This window comes from Miniopterus schreibersii, assembly GCF_964146895.1.
Source record: "Miniopterus schreibersii genome assembly, chromosome: 12".
NCBI lineage: Eukaryota > Metazoa > Chordata > Mammalia > Chiroptera > Miniopteridae > Miniopterus > Miniopterus schreibersii.
The window spans coordinates 3,476,494-3,493,988 of NC_138112.1; the positions used below are offsets into that span (position 1 = coordinate 3,476,494).

Sequence of the window (17,495 nt, forward strand, 5' to 3'; positions counted from 1 at the left end):
CTTTCGCACCAGCCGGCCTTGGGTCTTGCTCTCAGCGAAAGTGCTGTGATGGGGAGGCCTCACTTCCCGAAAGCCCCGGCTCACTTCCCCAGCTCTTTCCTAGTAACGGAGGAACACAGAGCTCCTTTTTTGGGTGTTTTTCAATGACAAAAGGAGCCCCCTCACCCTTCAGCAGCAGCTTTGAAGCAAACGGGTTCCTCTAACAGCTTTCAAAGCCCAGCGACCGGCCCAGCTGAGGGGAAGGCAGGGCTTGCTTCAGTTCCTGCTGGAGGTCGACATTCCCAGGGAACTTTCTTCTTTTCAGAAAGACTTTTTATGCCCTCCCACCTGCTTTTCAAAATCCAACAACCACAAAATTTACTCCATCCCCCCTTTTCTCTCTCTCCCTTCGCACTCCCTCTTTCTCTCGCGGCGGGGCCAGGCCGGCCATGTTAGAGAGATGGAAATAAAGCTTCCTTAACGTTGTGTCTCTGAAGTACGTCGTGCATTTTTATTTTTTGTGTGGCACCCAACAATTCCCCCCCGCAGCCCCCGGCCCTCCAGCCGCCCTCTCCCACCTCCCGGCCGCGCCCGGTCTGAAAATGCGCCCGGCCGCCCGGCTGGCGGGGCTCAGCCTCGTGTTCTCTTTGGGTAAGTTGGCCCGCGGCCGAGGGTCCCCAGGGCGCCGGGGGAGGGCTGGGCCCGCTCCTCTGCGGTGTCCTTGGGCGGGGAGGTGAGGACCGGGAGATGCCGCCGGGGCCGGGCGATGCCGGGGCACAGAAATGCTGAGTGTTGCTCGGGGATGACAATTGTCAGGGGACGTGATTTTTGTTCGGCTGCCTTGAAGTGCACCTGTGTGTGGGGTGGGGTGGGGTGGGGTGACCCATTTGCAGCGCCCCTTCCTTGGTTTTTTAAAGCTGCGGTACCGGTGCGGTCCTGAGACTTAATGCTCCCCCAAGGGGCTTCTTCTGTGGACCTTGGTCCTTGGAATCTGGTGGACGTGGGGTATCAGGAGAGACTTCGGGGTAGTTGGGGGCAGAAAGTTGATTCTGGGTCTGGCTTCCAGGGGGCCCTGAGCACTGGTGTTTTGAGATGTGCTGGGGAGTGGGTGGGAAGCGGGCTTGGGGGATGGTCCTGGACCTGGACCTCACGGACACTTGCTGCCCCAGGCACTGGTCCAGATGGGGTGGAGGAGGGGTCAGGTGAAGGGATCAGGAAAAAAATTTTAAAAATTAAAAAAGGTAGGAAGCCAGGGGCCAGTGAATTTGTGGCCCTTTGAGAGCAGTCTCAGAACCGCCCGCCCAGCCTTGCAGTCTGCCCTGATAAGTGATCCAAAGTTAATTTCATATTTCACCATTCGTGGGCTTTCTGGTGGGTAGGTGGGCAGAGTCATTTGCAAGATTGCTCTATAGGCAGTTTCATTCTTGCTCCTAAACGCATTCATTGCAGGCGTAGCAGCTGACGGTCCAGTCCGAGGACTGTCAGCAGGAATGGCCCCCCCCACGGTCTGTCTCAGGTGTGCTGTGCTGGGTCATTTGGCAGGAGAGCTGAACAGAGGCCGCGCAGAGCCCCGGAGCCTGCGTGGTAAGACCTGTCAGTGTTGCCGAGCTATCGGACACGTTAACAGCAGAGCAGGAATGTGTGGCGGTGCAAAGCGCGTGGATCTGGAATCCGATCTGGGGTTAAGGCCACCTTTGTCATTTGCTTCATATCCATAGCAAGTTGCTCGACCGCTCTGAGCTCCAGTTCTTTCATGGGTAACCTGGAGAGTACCTACTGCTTGGGTTTTTTGTGCGTTTGGTGTATAAGCGAGTCAGGTGCTCAATAGTAGGCCACCTTGACGAAGCATTTCAGGCGCCCAGGCGCTGTGCATCCTGTGTGGACCTCACGGTAGTTGGTTTTCGTATGAGGTAGATACTGTTGCTATCCTCATGCTATAGGTGAGGAGACAGGTACAGAGAAGTTAAGCAACTTGCTCAGTAAGGTCACATGACGAGGTCAGGGCGAGCTGAGATTTGAACACCGTTTGACTTCAGCCTGTTCTTAACCTTTGAACTCTACTGCCCCCAGTGTTCAAGACGCGTTACTGTCATATTAACCTAATGATCCAAGGATCTCGATTGCAGGCAGAAAGCCAGGTGTAAGGAGCTGGGGTGGAGGACAGGTGACCTCCGCTTGGAGTTAGGGGAGCTTCCTGCGGGGGCGCAGCCTTGTGAGAGTCTCATCTAAGTGAGGAAAGGAAGGAGGCTCGGTGGCCAGGACTGGGGTGTGGCACAGGGGAAGATGGATTCCTGGGTGAAGAGGTTAGGGCCTGGGGACTGCGACGTGATGGGAGGAAGCCACAGGCTCTGCAAACCTGGGTGGGAGAGGGTGCGTGAAGGGAGGCTGGCTGAACGTGTACCTGGGTGGGAGAGGGTGCGTGAAGGGAGGCTGGCTGAACGTGTTGGTGCTGTGACCAGGCGCACCCTGGCACTCCACGGCTGAGGGCTGAGGTGGGCAGCGGAGCTTTGGGGGTCGTGGTAGCCTCAGTCCTCCAGATGGAGGGGCGCTACAAGTGACAAGGGAGGAGTCTGTCAGGGACTGAGTTTGTGAGGATGACTACAGAGCTGGCCAAGGGGACAAGCTGGGCAACCTGCTGCACACGCGGCAAAAGCCTGAGAGACTAGTTTTGAGCTAGAAACCATCCAAACGGTTGGGCTCCCCTGGGGTTTCCTCCTGACCGCTGGCTCTGCGGTCACTGGCCTGGTGACCAAAGCCTGGGCTATGTTAGGCGAGGCCAAAAGTGGGGTCTGGTCCTCACCCAAGCCACTGCACATATCTGCTGCCAGGGCAGGGACCCAGGCACAGTGGGTGGGGACGGTGCCTTTTCTTCCTTCTACAGGCTTCTGTTGAGTATCCACCGTGGGTCACATGCTGTCTAGGTCAGGGTACCGGGGCAAATACGAATCAGCTCCTTGGGGCCTCTGGAGGGACTCAGGCAGAGACAATAGCAACTGAGCACTGAAATGCTGTGACGATGACAATAATAATGACAGCTACCCTTATGCAGGACTGACCGCCAGGCACTGCTGTGGCTTCATACTAGTCAGGTGTTTAATCCTCACAGCAGTCCTATTACTGTCCCCATTTTACAGGTGAGGAAAGCGAGGTGCCTAAGGTCAGGTCGGGGCACTAGAGCCCTGGCCTTGGCCACGGTGCCATGCTGACTCCTGTCCTGTGGAGGCGGAGGGTGGGGCTGGGGGGCGGGCACAGGCCCTGGCCGGGTGTCACTGAGGCCACACCTTATTCGCTGTCCTCTGCAGCATAAGTGGGAGGACCCCAGGTGCAGGAGGGTGAACTAGCTTCCCAACTTGAAGCAAAAGCATGTGTGAAGGTGAGAAAGAAGGAAGAGTGAAAGAAGGTGGTGTTTCCAGGAAAAGCAGGACCTCCGGTCATGGAGTGGGGGAGCATGGAGGGCTGGAAGCTGGCAGGACACGAGACAAGCATGGAGGTTGGTCCCAGGTCGCAAAGGGCCCGGAAGCCGCGCGCAGGACCTGGACTTGATCCCAAGAGCACAGGGAGCCCAGGGAGGTTTGGGGGGCAGATTGCTCTCATGGCCGCATGGGGTGGACTGGGAGAGGGCAGAGCCCGGGCAGGGGCAGGTCTGAATGGCAAGGCAGGGTAGGAGACAGGGCCTGGGTTTCCCACTCTCCTGAGAGGCCAGGGCTGCCCCAGGAGACAGTGTGGTCTGGAAGGTCGGGAGACAGTTTCTCTGCTTAGACTCTCTCTGTTTTAACCCAGAAGAAAATAAACTTGCTACAGGGTTGGAGGGAGGAGTGACAAGAAGTCACTTCTGGTCTCTGCAGGAGATAGTGTTTGGCAGGAGATGAGCACATTTTGTGATCTCTGCAGGACGGGCCAGTGAGAGCAGTGGGTGACACGGGCCTGAGGGGCCAGATGTGCCTTGGAGAAAATGGGGAGGCCCTGCACCAGTGATGATTTGGACTAAGCTCAAAAGCCACATCCTGACTGCACCCCTGTTGATCATTTCCTTTCTGCGAGTTGGAAATCAGGACACCCAGGCCCCAGACCTGGTCCCAAACAGACAACCAGGAAGACTCTGGGCTCTCCTTGCAGGGAGTTCCTTTGAACAGAACCATTCCCCCCTGACTGGATCTACGGTGTAGACAGCAGGAGGTCTGGCCCCTGGGACACCTTGAAAAGCAATCACACCCCCACCCAGCCTTAACCCATCAACCCGCTTTCTGGAGCCTGGCAACCTGGGTTTAAATCTAACTTTCCCACTTGCTACCTTGGGCCTTTCATTGAGCTGCTGTGCCTAAGTTCGTCCTCGGGAAGGTGGAGGAGTGTTGTTGCGGGTGTTAATCGAGGAAATGCCCACAGAGCTCAAGCCGTGCCCGTGACACAGCAGCCCCTTTCCATGCCATTGCCTCACCTGTGGCCCTGCCTGTGGACTGGGCACTCCCTGAGGGCAGAGTTCATCAGCAGACCAGGATTCTGCCTGCAGCTCTGGCCTCGCAGGGGTGGCTTCGTTTTTCCTGAGGGCCTGGACTGGTGAAAGGCCTGAGGCCCCTGCCTGGTGAGGACTTGCGGACACTGTGTCCTGGACTAGGAGCCAGCACCATGGCTCTGGCCCCAGCTTGCCCCAGCTTCTGTGTGTCTCCGAGGGCCTCACTTCCCGCGTTGGTGAGACAACTGGCTAGATCGGCGGTTCCTGAGGGACCCGCTCTGGCTCCCCCTCTGCTTTGACTCCCAGGTCCTTCAGCTGCTGCCGGGACTTGGCGGGTGGCCTGGCTGGGCAGTAGAGGGCGCGCGTACATCCAGCCGGGTGCTGCCTGCCGGACCGCTGCTGGGGTTAGGGGGTGGGACCCTGCATTGCACCTCTCTGTCTGCCCCTCCTGACAGCCACAAGAGGCCCCTTGCCCCTGTGGCTCTGCCGTCCTACACAGCAGGGTCCTGGCTTCTTCAGTATGAAGGGTGCTGCCTCGTGGGGTGATGTCGTGGGCTGGGGCCCCAACAGAGGCCAGGGATGGGCTGCCAGATTTACAGCCCCTTCTTCCTGGTGTCGCTTGGCTGGGGGCCCTGGGAAGTAGCAGACCCTTTCTAGGGACGGTGCTGGAGAAGCAGGGAGCTCCTGGGAGATGAGGTCAGCTCAGGACAAGGCCCTGCCAAGCTCCTCTGCGGATTTCTCTGCGCTGCAGGGTGGGGGCGGTGAGGCGTTTTCTGCGCACTCCTCCCTGCCTGGAGCTGTGCTAGCTGCCTTCAGAATGACTGAGCGTGGGGAGGGGAGCTGGGCTTTGTTCTTCCTGGTGGGTCCACTCAGCCTCCCCAGTTCACACTCCCCTGATGAGCATTTCGCTGCACGCGGGAGGCCTCGCCTTGCAGACGGGTCTGCATGACCAGCCCTCCGTGGGCTTCGCTGTAACTGCCAGGGCCGGCAGTTCAGAGCATCTCCTGGCCTAAGTCCTGTGTATGGGCCACTCGTCCTAAGGGGATGGGCCGAGCAGAGGGTTTGGAATCCTCTTTCCCTCTTCAGTGCGGCTGCTTAGGGGGTGGGGTCTGCAGATTTGCACAGCTGAACAGCTTGACGAATGAGCCCTGCAGGGGTCGTGCTCCAAGGTGCCCTCTGCCAGGGGACTGTCCCAGAAGCCCTTCTGTCTAGGTGAGCAGGACTTGAGAAGTTAGGACGAGAGCTCCTATTTGCTGAGCACTTACTCCCAGGCAGACTGTGCACTGTGCTTTAGATATTTCATCTTGTTTAATCACCATAAAAACCCCTGCAGAGGGAGAGGGCGTCACCAGTCAGCATTCTTCAGAGGGGGTCTGAGGCTTAGGGGAAAGGACCTTGCCCGGAGTCTCCATCTCAGCTGATGGAAGGCAGAGGGGGAACGAGCCCACCTCTGATCAGGCCTCCGGTCTATGCCATTCCCACAGAGGCAGCCGCAGCTCTGGGGACAGCTGCCTCGTGACTCCCTGCTCCAGTCCCTAGTGGCTTCCTGCCTCACTCCAAGGAAGCAGATCCTAAGTCTGTGCTCTGTCCCACAGAGCCTGTGACTTGGTCCCTGCCTGACTCTGGGACCTCAGGTCTCACCATTTGCCCTGTTGATCGCCCTGCTTCCTCAGACCTACGAGGCTCATTTCAGCCATTGGGACTTTCCTCTCGATGTTCTGCTGCCTTGGAACTTGATTCCTTCAAGATTTCACACAGCTCACTCCCTCACTTCAGCCTGGGGCCGCCTGCATGTCAGCCTCAGAGCAGCATTCCCTGAACACTGCTTCATCTCTTAAAACTCTTGCCAAACCTCACTACCTAACGTCACAGTGTCACTTCCTTTCCTCGCTAGTGTCTGTCCCCTCCCTGGAATACTAGCTCCTCGCTGTAGCCCCTCGGCCTGTCTTGCTCACAGCAGTTTCCCCCAGGCCTGGACTAAGGGCATGGCAGGAAGTTTATAAACATTCGGTAAACGAGTGAATGAGTGATTGATGCTGAACATTACTGTGTCCTCTATGAATAAATTAATCTCTTGGGATGAGGTTTTGACGGTATTGGCAGAGAATCTTAGAATTAAGGCCAAGATTAAGGTGAGGCAAGTGAAGTGCCTGGGGTGCAAATTTTTTTGTTTTGTTAATCTTCATCCAAGGATATTTTTTCCATTGATTTTTAGAGAGAGTGGAAGGGAGGGCGGAAGGGGGAGAGGGAGAGAGAGAGAGAAACAGTGATGTGAGAGAAACACATCAGTTGGCTGCCACCCACACGTCCCTACCAGGGCTGAGGACTGAACCTGCAACCCAGGTATGTGCCCTTGACCGGAATCGAACCGGCGACCCTTTGGTGTGCAGGCTGACACTCTAACCATTGCTACACTGGCCAGGGCCCTGGGGTGCAACATTTAAGGAGGTATTGTGTGACCCGAGAGTGGGTGTCCTTGAATTTTGTGCCCCCGCTTTCTGTCCCCTGGCGGGCACTATAGCTTCAGCTGGCAGGGCTTGGGCTTACTGGCCTCACCTAGACTCCGCCCAGCCAAGAATGTCAGTCTCACCCCCAGGCCTCCCGGACCGAGTCTGGCGCTCCTCACAGAGTCCCACGGACACCGCTGTTCCCACCCTGCCGCCCTCTCCACCTGCGCCTTTCCCACCGCAGTGTTTCCAGCCTGACATCCCCACAGCTGGCGCCTGGGACTGTGACTTTCTTCTGGGCACCTCTCCCTCCCCCTGCTTGTTCGCCCTCTCTCCTGCCTGCCTGAAGCCCGGGGCTGGCACAGAAGCTGGGCTGGGCACACTGTTCACTCTGGCCGTGGACTGGGAGGCCTTCTGAATGTCTGTTTTCCTCAATGCTGTCTGTCCCACCAGGGACGCTGCAGCTTCAGCTGGAAGGGCTCTGGCTCAGCAGAGGTGGCTGGAAGTGCTGGAGAAGATGGGGAAACTGAGGCTCTTCCCCAAAGTCTTCAGCTAGCTGGTAGCACTGGCAGGACTGGAGCAGGATGGCCGGGCCACAGGGTTGCCCTGCGATGCCTGGAAAAGGCGTGGGGCCATTTGTCTGTCCCTGGGTTGACAGGTGATCTGGTCTCTCTCTACCTTGGTCTGCCCCCGATTTTACCCCCAGGGCCACATCAGTTACCCCTTATGAGCTTCGTGAACTCCACCCCTCCCCTGACTAATTTCAGCCATAAGGGACTCAGCCCTCTGCCATGGCTCTGCTCCACTTCTCACCAGGTACCCAGGCTTGTCTCTCCTCCCTCAGCCAGAACACTCACCAGCTATGACTTTGTCTGCAGTGCCACCAGGGCGGAGCATGGAAGTCACAGTGCCCACTACCCTCAATGCGCTCAATGGCTCCGATGCCCGCCTGGCCTGCACCTTCAACTCCTGCTACACGGTGAACCACAAGCAGTTCTCCCTGAACTGGACTTACCAGGAGTGTGGCAACTGCTCTGAGGAGATGGTGAGTCCCGGGGTGGGGTGGGGTGGGGCTGCAGGATGCCCTGCGGCACGAGGCCCGCCTCTCCCGCCACCTGCCCCTGCACTGGACCAGCACCCTGCCTGGGTACCCTGGTGGGCTGTCTGCTCCAGAGGGTTTGGCAGAAGGTGTGTGGTCACGCCTGGGCGGCCGGGAGGGAGGTGGAGATCTGGAGGGAAAAGAAGGCATGGGGGAGGGCTCCACTGTCCTTGTGGCTCCTTGCTCAGCCCCTGCCCGGCCCTGCCCACCTCCAGTTCCTCCAGTTCCGCATGAAGATCATTAACCTGAAGCTGGAGCGGTTCCGGGACCGCGTGGAGTTCTCGGGGAACCCCAGCAAGTACGACGTGTCGGTGACGCTGAAGCACGTGCAGCTGGAGGACGAGGGCTTCTATAACTGCTACGTCATGAACCCGCCCGACCGCCACCGCGGCCACGGCAGGATCTACCTGAACGTCCTCCTGGAGGGTGAGGGCGCGGAGCGGGCGGGCCGTGGGCGCCCCTGACCTCCTCCCGTCGCCCTCCCCACCGCCACCCAGAGCTCGCTCGGGCTCCCTCGGAGCGGCTGGCCTACTGTGGGGGCAGGGCTGAGCTGTACGGGGCACAGGCACCCGTTCTCTCCCCTCCGGTCCCTTAGGACCTGGGAGCACGCCTGAGCGTCCTTAGGACGCTCTCAGTCTGGCCATGACCTTCAGAGTCACTGCAGCAGCTTCCGGTTACTGGCGCTTGCTGTGTCTCGGTTATAGCGCTAAGCTCCCCCTGGGGGTTACCGTATTTCCTCCTGCGAAGCCCTCCGAGGGAGGTACTGTTATTTTACAAGTGAGGAAGCAGGCCTAGGGAGGCTCAGTGAGTTACCTAAGATCACACAGTTAATAAGTAACACGGCCAGCACCTCAAAGGTGGTGCCTTAAATACTGTGCCGTGCTGCCCTCCCGGGGCTTTGAGGTGGGGACTCAGAGGTAAATGGCCCTGGTTGGTTTCTGGCTTTGACTAAAGTTCTTTCCACAGAGCAGAGTAAGGCTGGGACCACATGCGCCCGGGGCAGGGGCAGGGGGCAGGAGGCAGGGGCAGGAGGCAGGGGGCAGAGGGCAGGGGCAGGGGGCAGGGGGCAGGGGGCAGGGGAAGGGGCTGGGGGCAGGGGGCAGAGGGCAGGGGCAGGGGGCAGGGGGCAGGGGAAGGGGGCAGAGGGCAGGGGCAGGGGGCAGGGGGCAGGGGCAGGAGGCAGGGGGCAGAGGGCAGGGGCAGGGGGCAGGGGGCAGGGGCAGGGGGCAGGGGGCAGGGGGCAGGGGAAGGGGCTGGGGGCAGGGGGCAGAGGGCAGGGGCAGGGGGCAGGGGGCAGGGGCAGGGGGCAGGGGGCAGGGGGCAGGGGCAGGAGGCAGGGGGCAGAGGGCAGGGGCAGGGGGCAGGGGGCAGGGGGCAGGGGAAGGGGCTGGGGGCAGGGGGCAGAGGGCAGGGGCAGGGGGCAGGGGGCAGGGGAAGGGGGCAGGGGGCAGAGGGCAGGGGCAGGGGGCAGGGGGCAGGGGCAGGAGGCAGGGGGCAGAGGGCAGGGGCAGGGGGCAGGGGGCAGGGGGCAGGGGAAGGGGCTGGGGGCAGGGGGCAGAGGGCAGGGGCAGGGGGCAGGGGGCAGGGGGCAGGGGAAGGGGCTGGGGGCAGGGGGCAGAGGGCAGGGGCAGGGGAAGGGGGCAGGGGGCAGAGGGCAGGGGCAGGGGGCAGGGGGCAGGGGCAGGAGGCAGGGGGCAGAGGGCAGGGGCAGGGGGCAGGGGGCAGGGGGCAGGGGAAGGGGCTGGGGGCAGGGGGCAGAGGGCAGGGGCAGGGGGCAGGGGGCAGGGGAAGGGGGCAGGGGGCAGAGGGCAGGGGCAGGGGGCAGGGGGCAGGGGCAGGAGGCAGGGGGCAGAGGGCAGGGGCAGGGGGCAGGGGGCAGGGGGCACGGGAAGGGGCTGGGGGCAGGGGGCAGAGGGCAGGGGCAGGGGGCAGGGGGCAGGGAAAGGGGCTGGGGGCAGGGGGCAGAGGGCAGGGGCAGGGGGCATGGGGCAGGGGGCAGGGGGCAGGGGGCAGGGGAAGGGGCTGGGGGCAGGGGGCAGAGGGCAGGGGCAGGGGCAGGGGGCATGGGGCAGGGGGCAGGGGCATGGGGCAGGGGGCAGGGGAAGGGGCAGGGGGCAGAGGGCAGGGGCAGGGGCAGGGGCAAGGGCAGGGGGCAGGGGCAGGGGCAGGGCAGGGCCAGGGGCAGGGGCAGGGCAGGAGCAGCGGGGGCTGCCTCTCTCAGCCCTAGCGCTGCGTGTCTGTCCCTCCCCAGAGCCCCCTGAGCGGGACTCCACGGTGGCGGTGATCGTGGGCGCCTCCGTGGGCGGTCTGCTGGCGGTGGTCATCCTGGTGCTCGTGGTGGTGAAGTGCGTGAGGAGGAGAAAGGAGCAGAGGCTGAGCTCCGACGACCTGAAGACGGAGGACGAGGGCAAGACAGAGGGCGAGGGCCACCCGGAGGACGGCGCCAAGTAGCAGCCCCGCCCTGTGCAGTGTGCCCGCTGCCGGGCGCGCTGCCCTCCCGCCCCTCACTCCATCCCCGCCGCGCCCACCTCTTTCCTCTGGGAAGCCCGCCACCGCGTGCGCACGTGCGGCCCGGACAGGGAGAGGTGGGCTCACTGCCAGGCCCGAGAGGAGCGGGAGGCCTGGGGAGGGTCCCAGGGAGGGGGGCTCCGCGCCCAGCCTGCTCCTGCGTGGGCTCGCCGGGTGGCGGCCTTGGCGGGCACCCGTGGGGGGGCTTCCCTGTGCTGCCTGGGGAAGGCTGGGCTGGGCAGCGCTGCCAGGCTGGGGGTGGCGGTGGGCTCCTTTAACTTGGGGGGGCGTGTTAAAGGGACACCTGCATGTCTGGGCACTGAAGGGCAGCTGAGCCGGGAGGCAGTGGAGCTGAGCGGGTCCTGGGAGCTCTGCCTCACCCTCTCCTGCTCTGATGGCGCTGCCAGGAGCTTGTGGTTTTCTGGTGACTGTTAACCCCTTGGGGTCTTTGGTGAGAATCGTACTGACGAGCTCCTGAGCTGGGTCATGGGTGGGTCGTGTTGATCGAGGCAGTGGTCATGTCCACCATAGGTGCCCACCGCCAGGAAGCACATGCCAGTCAGCCGAGGGCTGGGGGGTGCGGGGAGAGCGCCACTGTAAAGCGAGGTTTGCTGGGACGGCCTCTAACAGGGTGCTGCCTGGGCCGGGTCGGAATGGCCAGGCGGGAGGTGAGGCGAGGGAGGAGGCGAGGGCTGAGGGAGCGCCGGGCGTGCAGGCCACCGCAGAGGAGCGTGCAGGCGGCTTCCTGGGGGGCTTCCGCAGACTTTCCAGGTGCCCTCAGCAGCTTCCATCTGACTTGACCAGAGGCCAGGGAAGGGCTTCCCTGAGGGGGCCAAGGGCGGCACTGCAGCCTTGTCCCATCTGGACCCAGGTTACACCCTCCCTCCCCCCCCACTCCCTCCTAGGGAGCCAACTTTCACTGCCATTTTACTCATTGCGAGGGAACCCGAGAGGGAGGCAGAGGGAAACTCTGAGGCGAACCCTACCTTGGAACCCTGAGAGATCAACTAGCCCAGTCACTCATTCTACAGATGGGGACACTGAGGCTCAAACGGACAGAAATGGAGGGTCCTGCCACCTCCTCTGGCTCCTCAGTCTCCTGTTTGAATGAACAGAGCCTCTGTGGGCTGGGAGGGGAGGGGTGGGGAGGGAGGGAGGGGTGCCTACCTAGCCCTGCTCCTCTCCCCAGAGGCAGGGGTGGAAGGGTGGGAGTGAGGACAGAGCTGCGGGCAATGCCCCACCCCCGGCCCAGGCTGGGCTTCCCCTGGGGCTTCCAGGAGCTCAGGTCCTGCACAGACTCAGGGAGTCAGCGCTCAGGGCAGGAATGAGTCTGGGGGAAAGGGTGGAGACAGGACAGCGACAGTCTCAGGGACCATTCTCTGCCTCTGTCCGTTAGATGGTCAATCTGGGGAGTGAGCAATAGCATATGGGAGAGTCGGTTTAATTTGCTTTCATTTAACGTCCATTTATTGAGCATCTGCTGTGTGCCAGGCCCTGTGTCAGGCGCCGGTGATGCGCACAAAGCCATACGGAGTCGGGAACTGCCAGGTCAGCACTGTGGGACCGGGATTAATTTTTTGGTGCATCTAATTCCATTTGCACAGCCACTTCCAGGGCTGGAGTTGGGGAAGAAGGAAGAGATTCCAGAATCTGAGCTCTGGGAAGGGAGGAGCGGAAAGGAAGAAGATGCAGCCGGGAAGAGGGTGAGGCCGGGCACAGTGGCGGATGGGCAACCAGCCAGATACCTCCTGGGTGGGGTGGGTCCAGCCCACCTGGACTTTCTAACTCTTCCGCTGGGTACCTAACTGCCAATCAACACACTGCCAATGGGGTAGGCTAAGCCACCAGAATGCCTGGGGGCAGGGGACATTGCCCATCTTTCAAGCCAACCAGCTGAGAGGGGAGAGGTGGGTGGTGGGCACCTCATGCCAGCTGAAACCAAGGGTGTAATACATTCTGTAGTTTGCAGGTATCATTTTTTGGCAACCTCTCAAGTGCCCTCCTCTCCCAGGATGAGTGAGGATCTGGGCTGATGGTGAGGACCTTTCTTTTTCCAGAACTCATAACATTCAGAATTATTTGTAAGATCCCTAGGTTTAGTCTAAGAAATCCTAACTCTCCATAAAGTAGCCCAAGGCTTCTGGGTTCCTTCCCTTCTCTGTCCTGACCCAGCGGGGCCCAGGGAGGGTAAGTCCTCTCCGAGGACCTCATGGGCCCAAGCAGATGGAGATGGGCCAGGATCCACCTTTGCCCCAGGTGCCCACCCTCATATGCATCTTTTTCTCAAGCCTCTTAGGGTCTCCTCCAGAAGTCTCAGAGAGCTGCCTCCCCCAGGGCCATGAGGTTGGGAACAAGCGAGGGCTTCTGTGAATAGAGGTGGGAAAGCGGTGAGATGCTTCCACAGCCGCGAGCTCTCTACCCTGCTTTCTAGTTTAGAGCAGCAAGCTGTTTCTTCTGCGCTGTGGGCTCAAGCCCCACCTGGCCGCATGTACCCACCACTGCGCTCTGCTGGGTTCAGTCCTCGGGCTTTCTCAGCTGCCCTACCTCTCCTGCTCTCAGAACCCCCGTCTGTCCCCTCCTTCTAATTAAAGGCCATCGTAAAGAGAGATGGGCTGGCCAACTCACGGAACTTAGCTCATAAGAACAAAGCACAATTATTCAGGACTGAAATGCCTTGAGGTGCCTTGGAACTGGCTTTGGAAATATCTGCCCCTAGATATGGACTCATCACACTTACCCCAGTTAAGAAAAGGAAATGGTGACTGGATCCATACTTCTCCCTGTGAGTCTCCTTGGGGCACTGGGCTGGTAAATATTTACAAGGCCAGGTTAAGCAGATGGGTAATGGAAAATACTGGCCAGGTCCAAAGGATAGTCCCAGGCCATAGGAACGGCTTGGTGGGTTGGAACGGGTGGCGAATCACGAGATTCTCCTTCCTACTTATGTCTCGCCGTGCCTCTTGCTGACGTCTCCCTTTATTAAAGCTTGCTGATGCATTTGTACAGTCTCTATATAGGTATAGCTATATTATATATACAAATATAAAACATCTCACTATGTCCACCCCAAACGATACACCAGGGAGGGAAACAATCATCTCCTAATGTTTTGAGTTGATTCACGAAAGTCAAATTATTGAATGCTTTTACTGCTCGTTGAGCACTTGGCGGGGAAAATTCAATGACATTTGCACCCTCAAGGTTGCTGTGCTGTGGTGGCTGCAAGAGGTGGTGGGAGAGAAGCTGAACCGGTCCCCTGTGGCCCGGCTGCTGTGACTGAGTTTCCTTTGCAGTTTGTCTTCTCGATTGGATCTATTGCTATAATAAACAGATTGTCTTCCCTGAACTTCCTTGAGTGTGGCTTTTTCAGAGCGCAGACGGGGGTAAGCTTAGGCTTTTGCCAGGATCCTGTTGGGACCCTCGACGCTCCTTTCCTGGCAACACCACTGACAACGCCCAGTCCCCAAGGATGAGGTTCTAGTCCACCCTTGTTGACAGATGTCGCAGCGCCTCGCCTTTGCCTTCCCAGAATCCTGGGAGACTCCCAGGAGCACTCTGGGGACAGGGCGGCTAAAAAGCCACTTCTTGGAGGGCTCTTGGCTATTTCTGAGGTGATGACAATCTTTGAAGCCCCCCAAGGCTGACTGTTACACGGATGCTCTCTATCCCTTCTGTGAACGGAGGGCCTTCCTTCCGGCCTATCTCCAAGCAGCGTGTAACTAGGCAGTGCCTCTGCACCGGTCAGAGTCTGCCCTCGGGAGGGTGGCTGGGGGGAGTCAGGCTGTTCATGTCCCATCTGCATACTGCTGCACCCCATTTGGTACCACTGAATCAGCCCAAGTTCAGCCCCAAGGCAACCCCTGGCCCACAGGCCCCACCATTGCAGACACACGTGTCTTTTCTCTCTTGGTCCCTGTTCTCATATCTCTGTGTTTTCTCTCTTACACACACACACTCACACACTTGCCAGATGAGAAAACTCTCAACTTTCTGAACGGCAAGGTAATGCTGAAGTGGTTGGTTCCTACATTTCTCCTGGTTTGTCATTTCTGTTTGCATCCTGGTGACTTAGAGACCTTGGCCAGTGGTTGGTGGCAGATGCATTTTAGACTATTCCAGGAGGATCCTGACACTGATGGTCCCAATGCCTGCCAGGATTACTGCTGCAACCAGGAGAGAAGCCAGAAAGCAAGTGGCAGCATGCAGCAGTGGTGGCTTGCATCTGACAGGACCAAAGTTACCTTGGTTTAAAAAGGTGTCTGCCCTCCAGAGCCTGCCCCAAATGGGATGTCAGAGAGGGTGCTTTTCTGCTGAACAGATAGGGAAACTGAGGCAGGGGATGTGGACTGTGCAGCAGAAGGCACTGGGGATTCTTGCTAGTCTCATCTGGGTAGAGACAACATCTTTCTCATTCTTGGGCTTTTCTCCCAGAACACTTGGGAGAGCACTTTGGAGCTGGGCCTGGCTCCTGGGAGGGTTGGATTGGCTCAGGCATCTCCCCTAAATTAATGTTCTGTGTTCCAGCCTTTTTGGGGCTTGGAGGAGGAGTTCTGGTTGCAGAGTGGGCTGCCTTGTGGGGGAAGGGCTACCTCCCACTCTGGGGCTCAGCATTCGGTTTTCTGTGTCCCCCACTGAGGTGGAGGTGCCTGTACAAGAGCCTCCCAGTTCCCAGGACGCCTTCACTTCCCACTGGAGCCCACTGCAGGGCTCAGCAGAGCCAAGAGTCTGCACTCCTAGGCTCTCAGTGTTCCTACCACAGGTCTTGAGGCCCAAACTCAGTGGGGTGGGAAAGATCCTTATAACATCAGAGAGAAGAGGGGTCCCAGGGACAACGTGTCCAAGCCTCCTGATTTTCCAGAAGAGGAAACTGAGGACTAGACCAGGAAGTGACTTGCTTAAGGCCATACAATGAGTCAAGGACAGACAGGATCTCCCACCAGGTTCCAGATCAGCTGTTTTTCCACAGCCCACCCCAGTCTGGGCCCAGTGCATAGCTCAGCAGCACCAGCCTGGCTCCTGCTACCCTCCCAGCAGAGCCCGAGTTTAACTAGAAGGGCCCCACGCTTCCTGCAAGGGCTGTTTTTCAAGCTGAGGTTCAGAGAGAGAAAGTGATTCTCCCAAAGCCACACAGTTGGCTAGTGACAGAGCGTGGGTTGGAACCCAAGTCTCTTCCCCAGGTAAAGGCCACCCCAGGCTGACCTGATGGCCATGGGCAGGAAGACACATGCCTGTTAGCTCCAGTTCCAAGTCCCATGCCCACACCAACAGTAACTGCTTTGTGCATGGGCCCCTCTTAGGCCAGCGGGAGCGGAGATAGTGTCTAAAAACCTTCAGGTGAGAGGAGGCTGGGGCAGTGCCTGCTGGGATGTGAGCTTGGCAGCTGGATGCTCAGAAACAGGAGTCTCCCTAGGTCTCCTGCCCTCCTCTGCTGGCATTTTGGGGGCACAGAAGGTCCACGCTGGCAGGGCTCTGCAGGAAGTCTTCTCAGATGGCCCTGTGGCATTGCCCCCACATACCTCTCACCCTGAAGCCCACCAGATTCTAGTCATGTGTGGCTGTCTGCTACCACGCTGATGTCAGGGCCCTACCACCTTTTGGACAGGCTTGGCTACCCAGTGGATAAAAGCGCCAGAGGGCCTTGGGGAAGGGAGCCTAGCTGAGAACCACATCCTGGCATCCTGACATGGCATGTAGATTTGGTCCTAAAATAGATTAGCCTAGCCTAGCCTAGCCTAGGGCCTCACTGCCCTGCAGAGCTGTGGAGAACTTTGCTAGGAAAGGGAGAAAGACGGGATGGAAGTGGTGGGAACAGATGAGGTGGGCGTGGGAGAGTAGTTTGGGAGTGGGTAGCTTGGAAAAGCAGCTCTTCCTTTTTGATGGCAATAATGACCTTGAGAGTCCAAGAGGTGCTAGGGGAGAGGGACAAGTGGACACTGGACACTCAGCTTGACTACTTGGGATTCCATGGGACGGCTTTCCTTTGTAACAATGGCAAAATCACCTTTATCCCAGCCACAGCTGCCCTTGCTTCTCAGCTGTGACAGATTCCCTATAAACAGGTGGCACAGGGACTAGGACTGTTTGCCTAACAGATTAAGAGTCATTCCTGTGGGCAAATGGGCAGATCCCGAGGGTGACTTCTGCCAGGAGGGGAAGTGTGCGTCAGCTGTTGGCACTGCAGCGGCTGCAGGGAGAGGGATTAGACTCGTCCCGTTTTGCCCCCAGGCGAAATATTGGGGCTGGCAGGCAGAGACCTATTGATCGAATGGAAGTCAGAGCTGTGCAGAGGGTTGAGTTCCTCTGCAGTAATGAGATCCCCATTCCGGAAGGTGTTCAAGCATCGCTTAGGGGTGTTGATGAGAAGATTCATACTCATCCACTTTTAGATGCCTCCTAAATTTGTTGACAACGGCCCTGCAGCTCTCATTTTAGGATTCACATGATAGAGGTGGGATTAACTCTTGCTCGCCTGAGGTGACTACGACACACGCATGGGCAAGCTCCTGGCCTCTGCCTTCTTCCTCGGCCATGCTCGTCCCGGGCGGCTTCTGCACCCGTACCCTTTACCCTCTTCACCTCTCCCAGTCTATCAGTGGCGGGGTGCGGACATGGCGAGCCCCATTCACGGTGAGAAACAGGCTGGGGTGAGTGGAAATTAGGAGCTAGGCCCCTCGGAACATCTTCCCAGAGACGGGCCAAGTCTAACTTTCATCCTTGGCCCTCCCGCCGGGACCACGCGTCCCCTGCCGAGCAGTGGGCGCTGCAGAGAAGGGCCGGGCCTCTTGGCCTCTCCTCCCCTCCTCCCGGCGCCCTGCCCGCCTGCTCAGAGCACGCACCACGGGGGCTGTTGCGATGCTGTTGGGAAGGGCTGGGGCTGGGTTTCTATCCAGCCTGAAAGGGCTTGACGGAGTGTGGGGGGAGTGGGATGAGAGAGTGGGCTGGTAATAAGAAGAGCTGTCACTGAGTGCCTGGCGCTGAGCTAGGTATTCTATGTCTCTCAGCTGACTGAGCG

The 17,495-nt window shown here is 59.3% G+C and overlaps 1 protein-coding gene across 1 annotated transcript; it reads left to right on the top strand.

Moving 5' to 3' along the window:
• Positions 1 to 419: 419 nt before the first annotated feature.
• SCN2B (sodium voltage-gated channel beta subunit 2) lies at positions 420 to 13,829 on the top strand. Its single transcript, XM_081154234.1, has 4 exons — positions 420 to 630; positions 7,755 to 7,921; positions 8,191 to 8,401; positions 10,227 to 13,829. Exons 1-4 carry the CDS (start codon positions 582 to 584, stop codon positions 10,424 to 10,426), a joined length of 627 nt encoding a protein of 208 aa, XP_081010360.1. The 5' UTR covers positions 420 to 581; the 3' UTR covers positions 10,427 to 13,829.
• Positions 13,830 to 17,495: the final 3,666 nt, after the last annotated feature.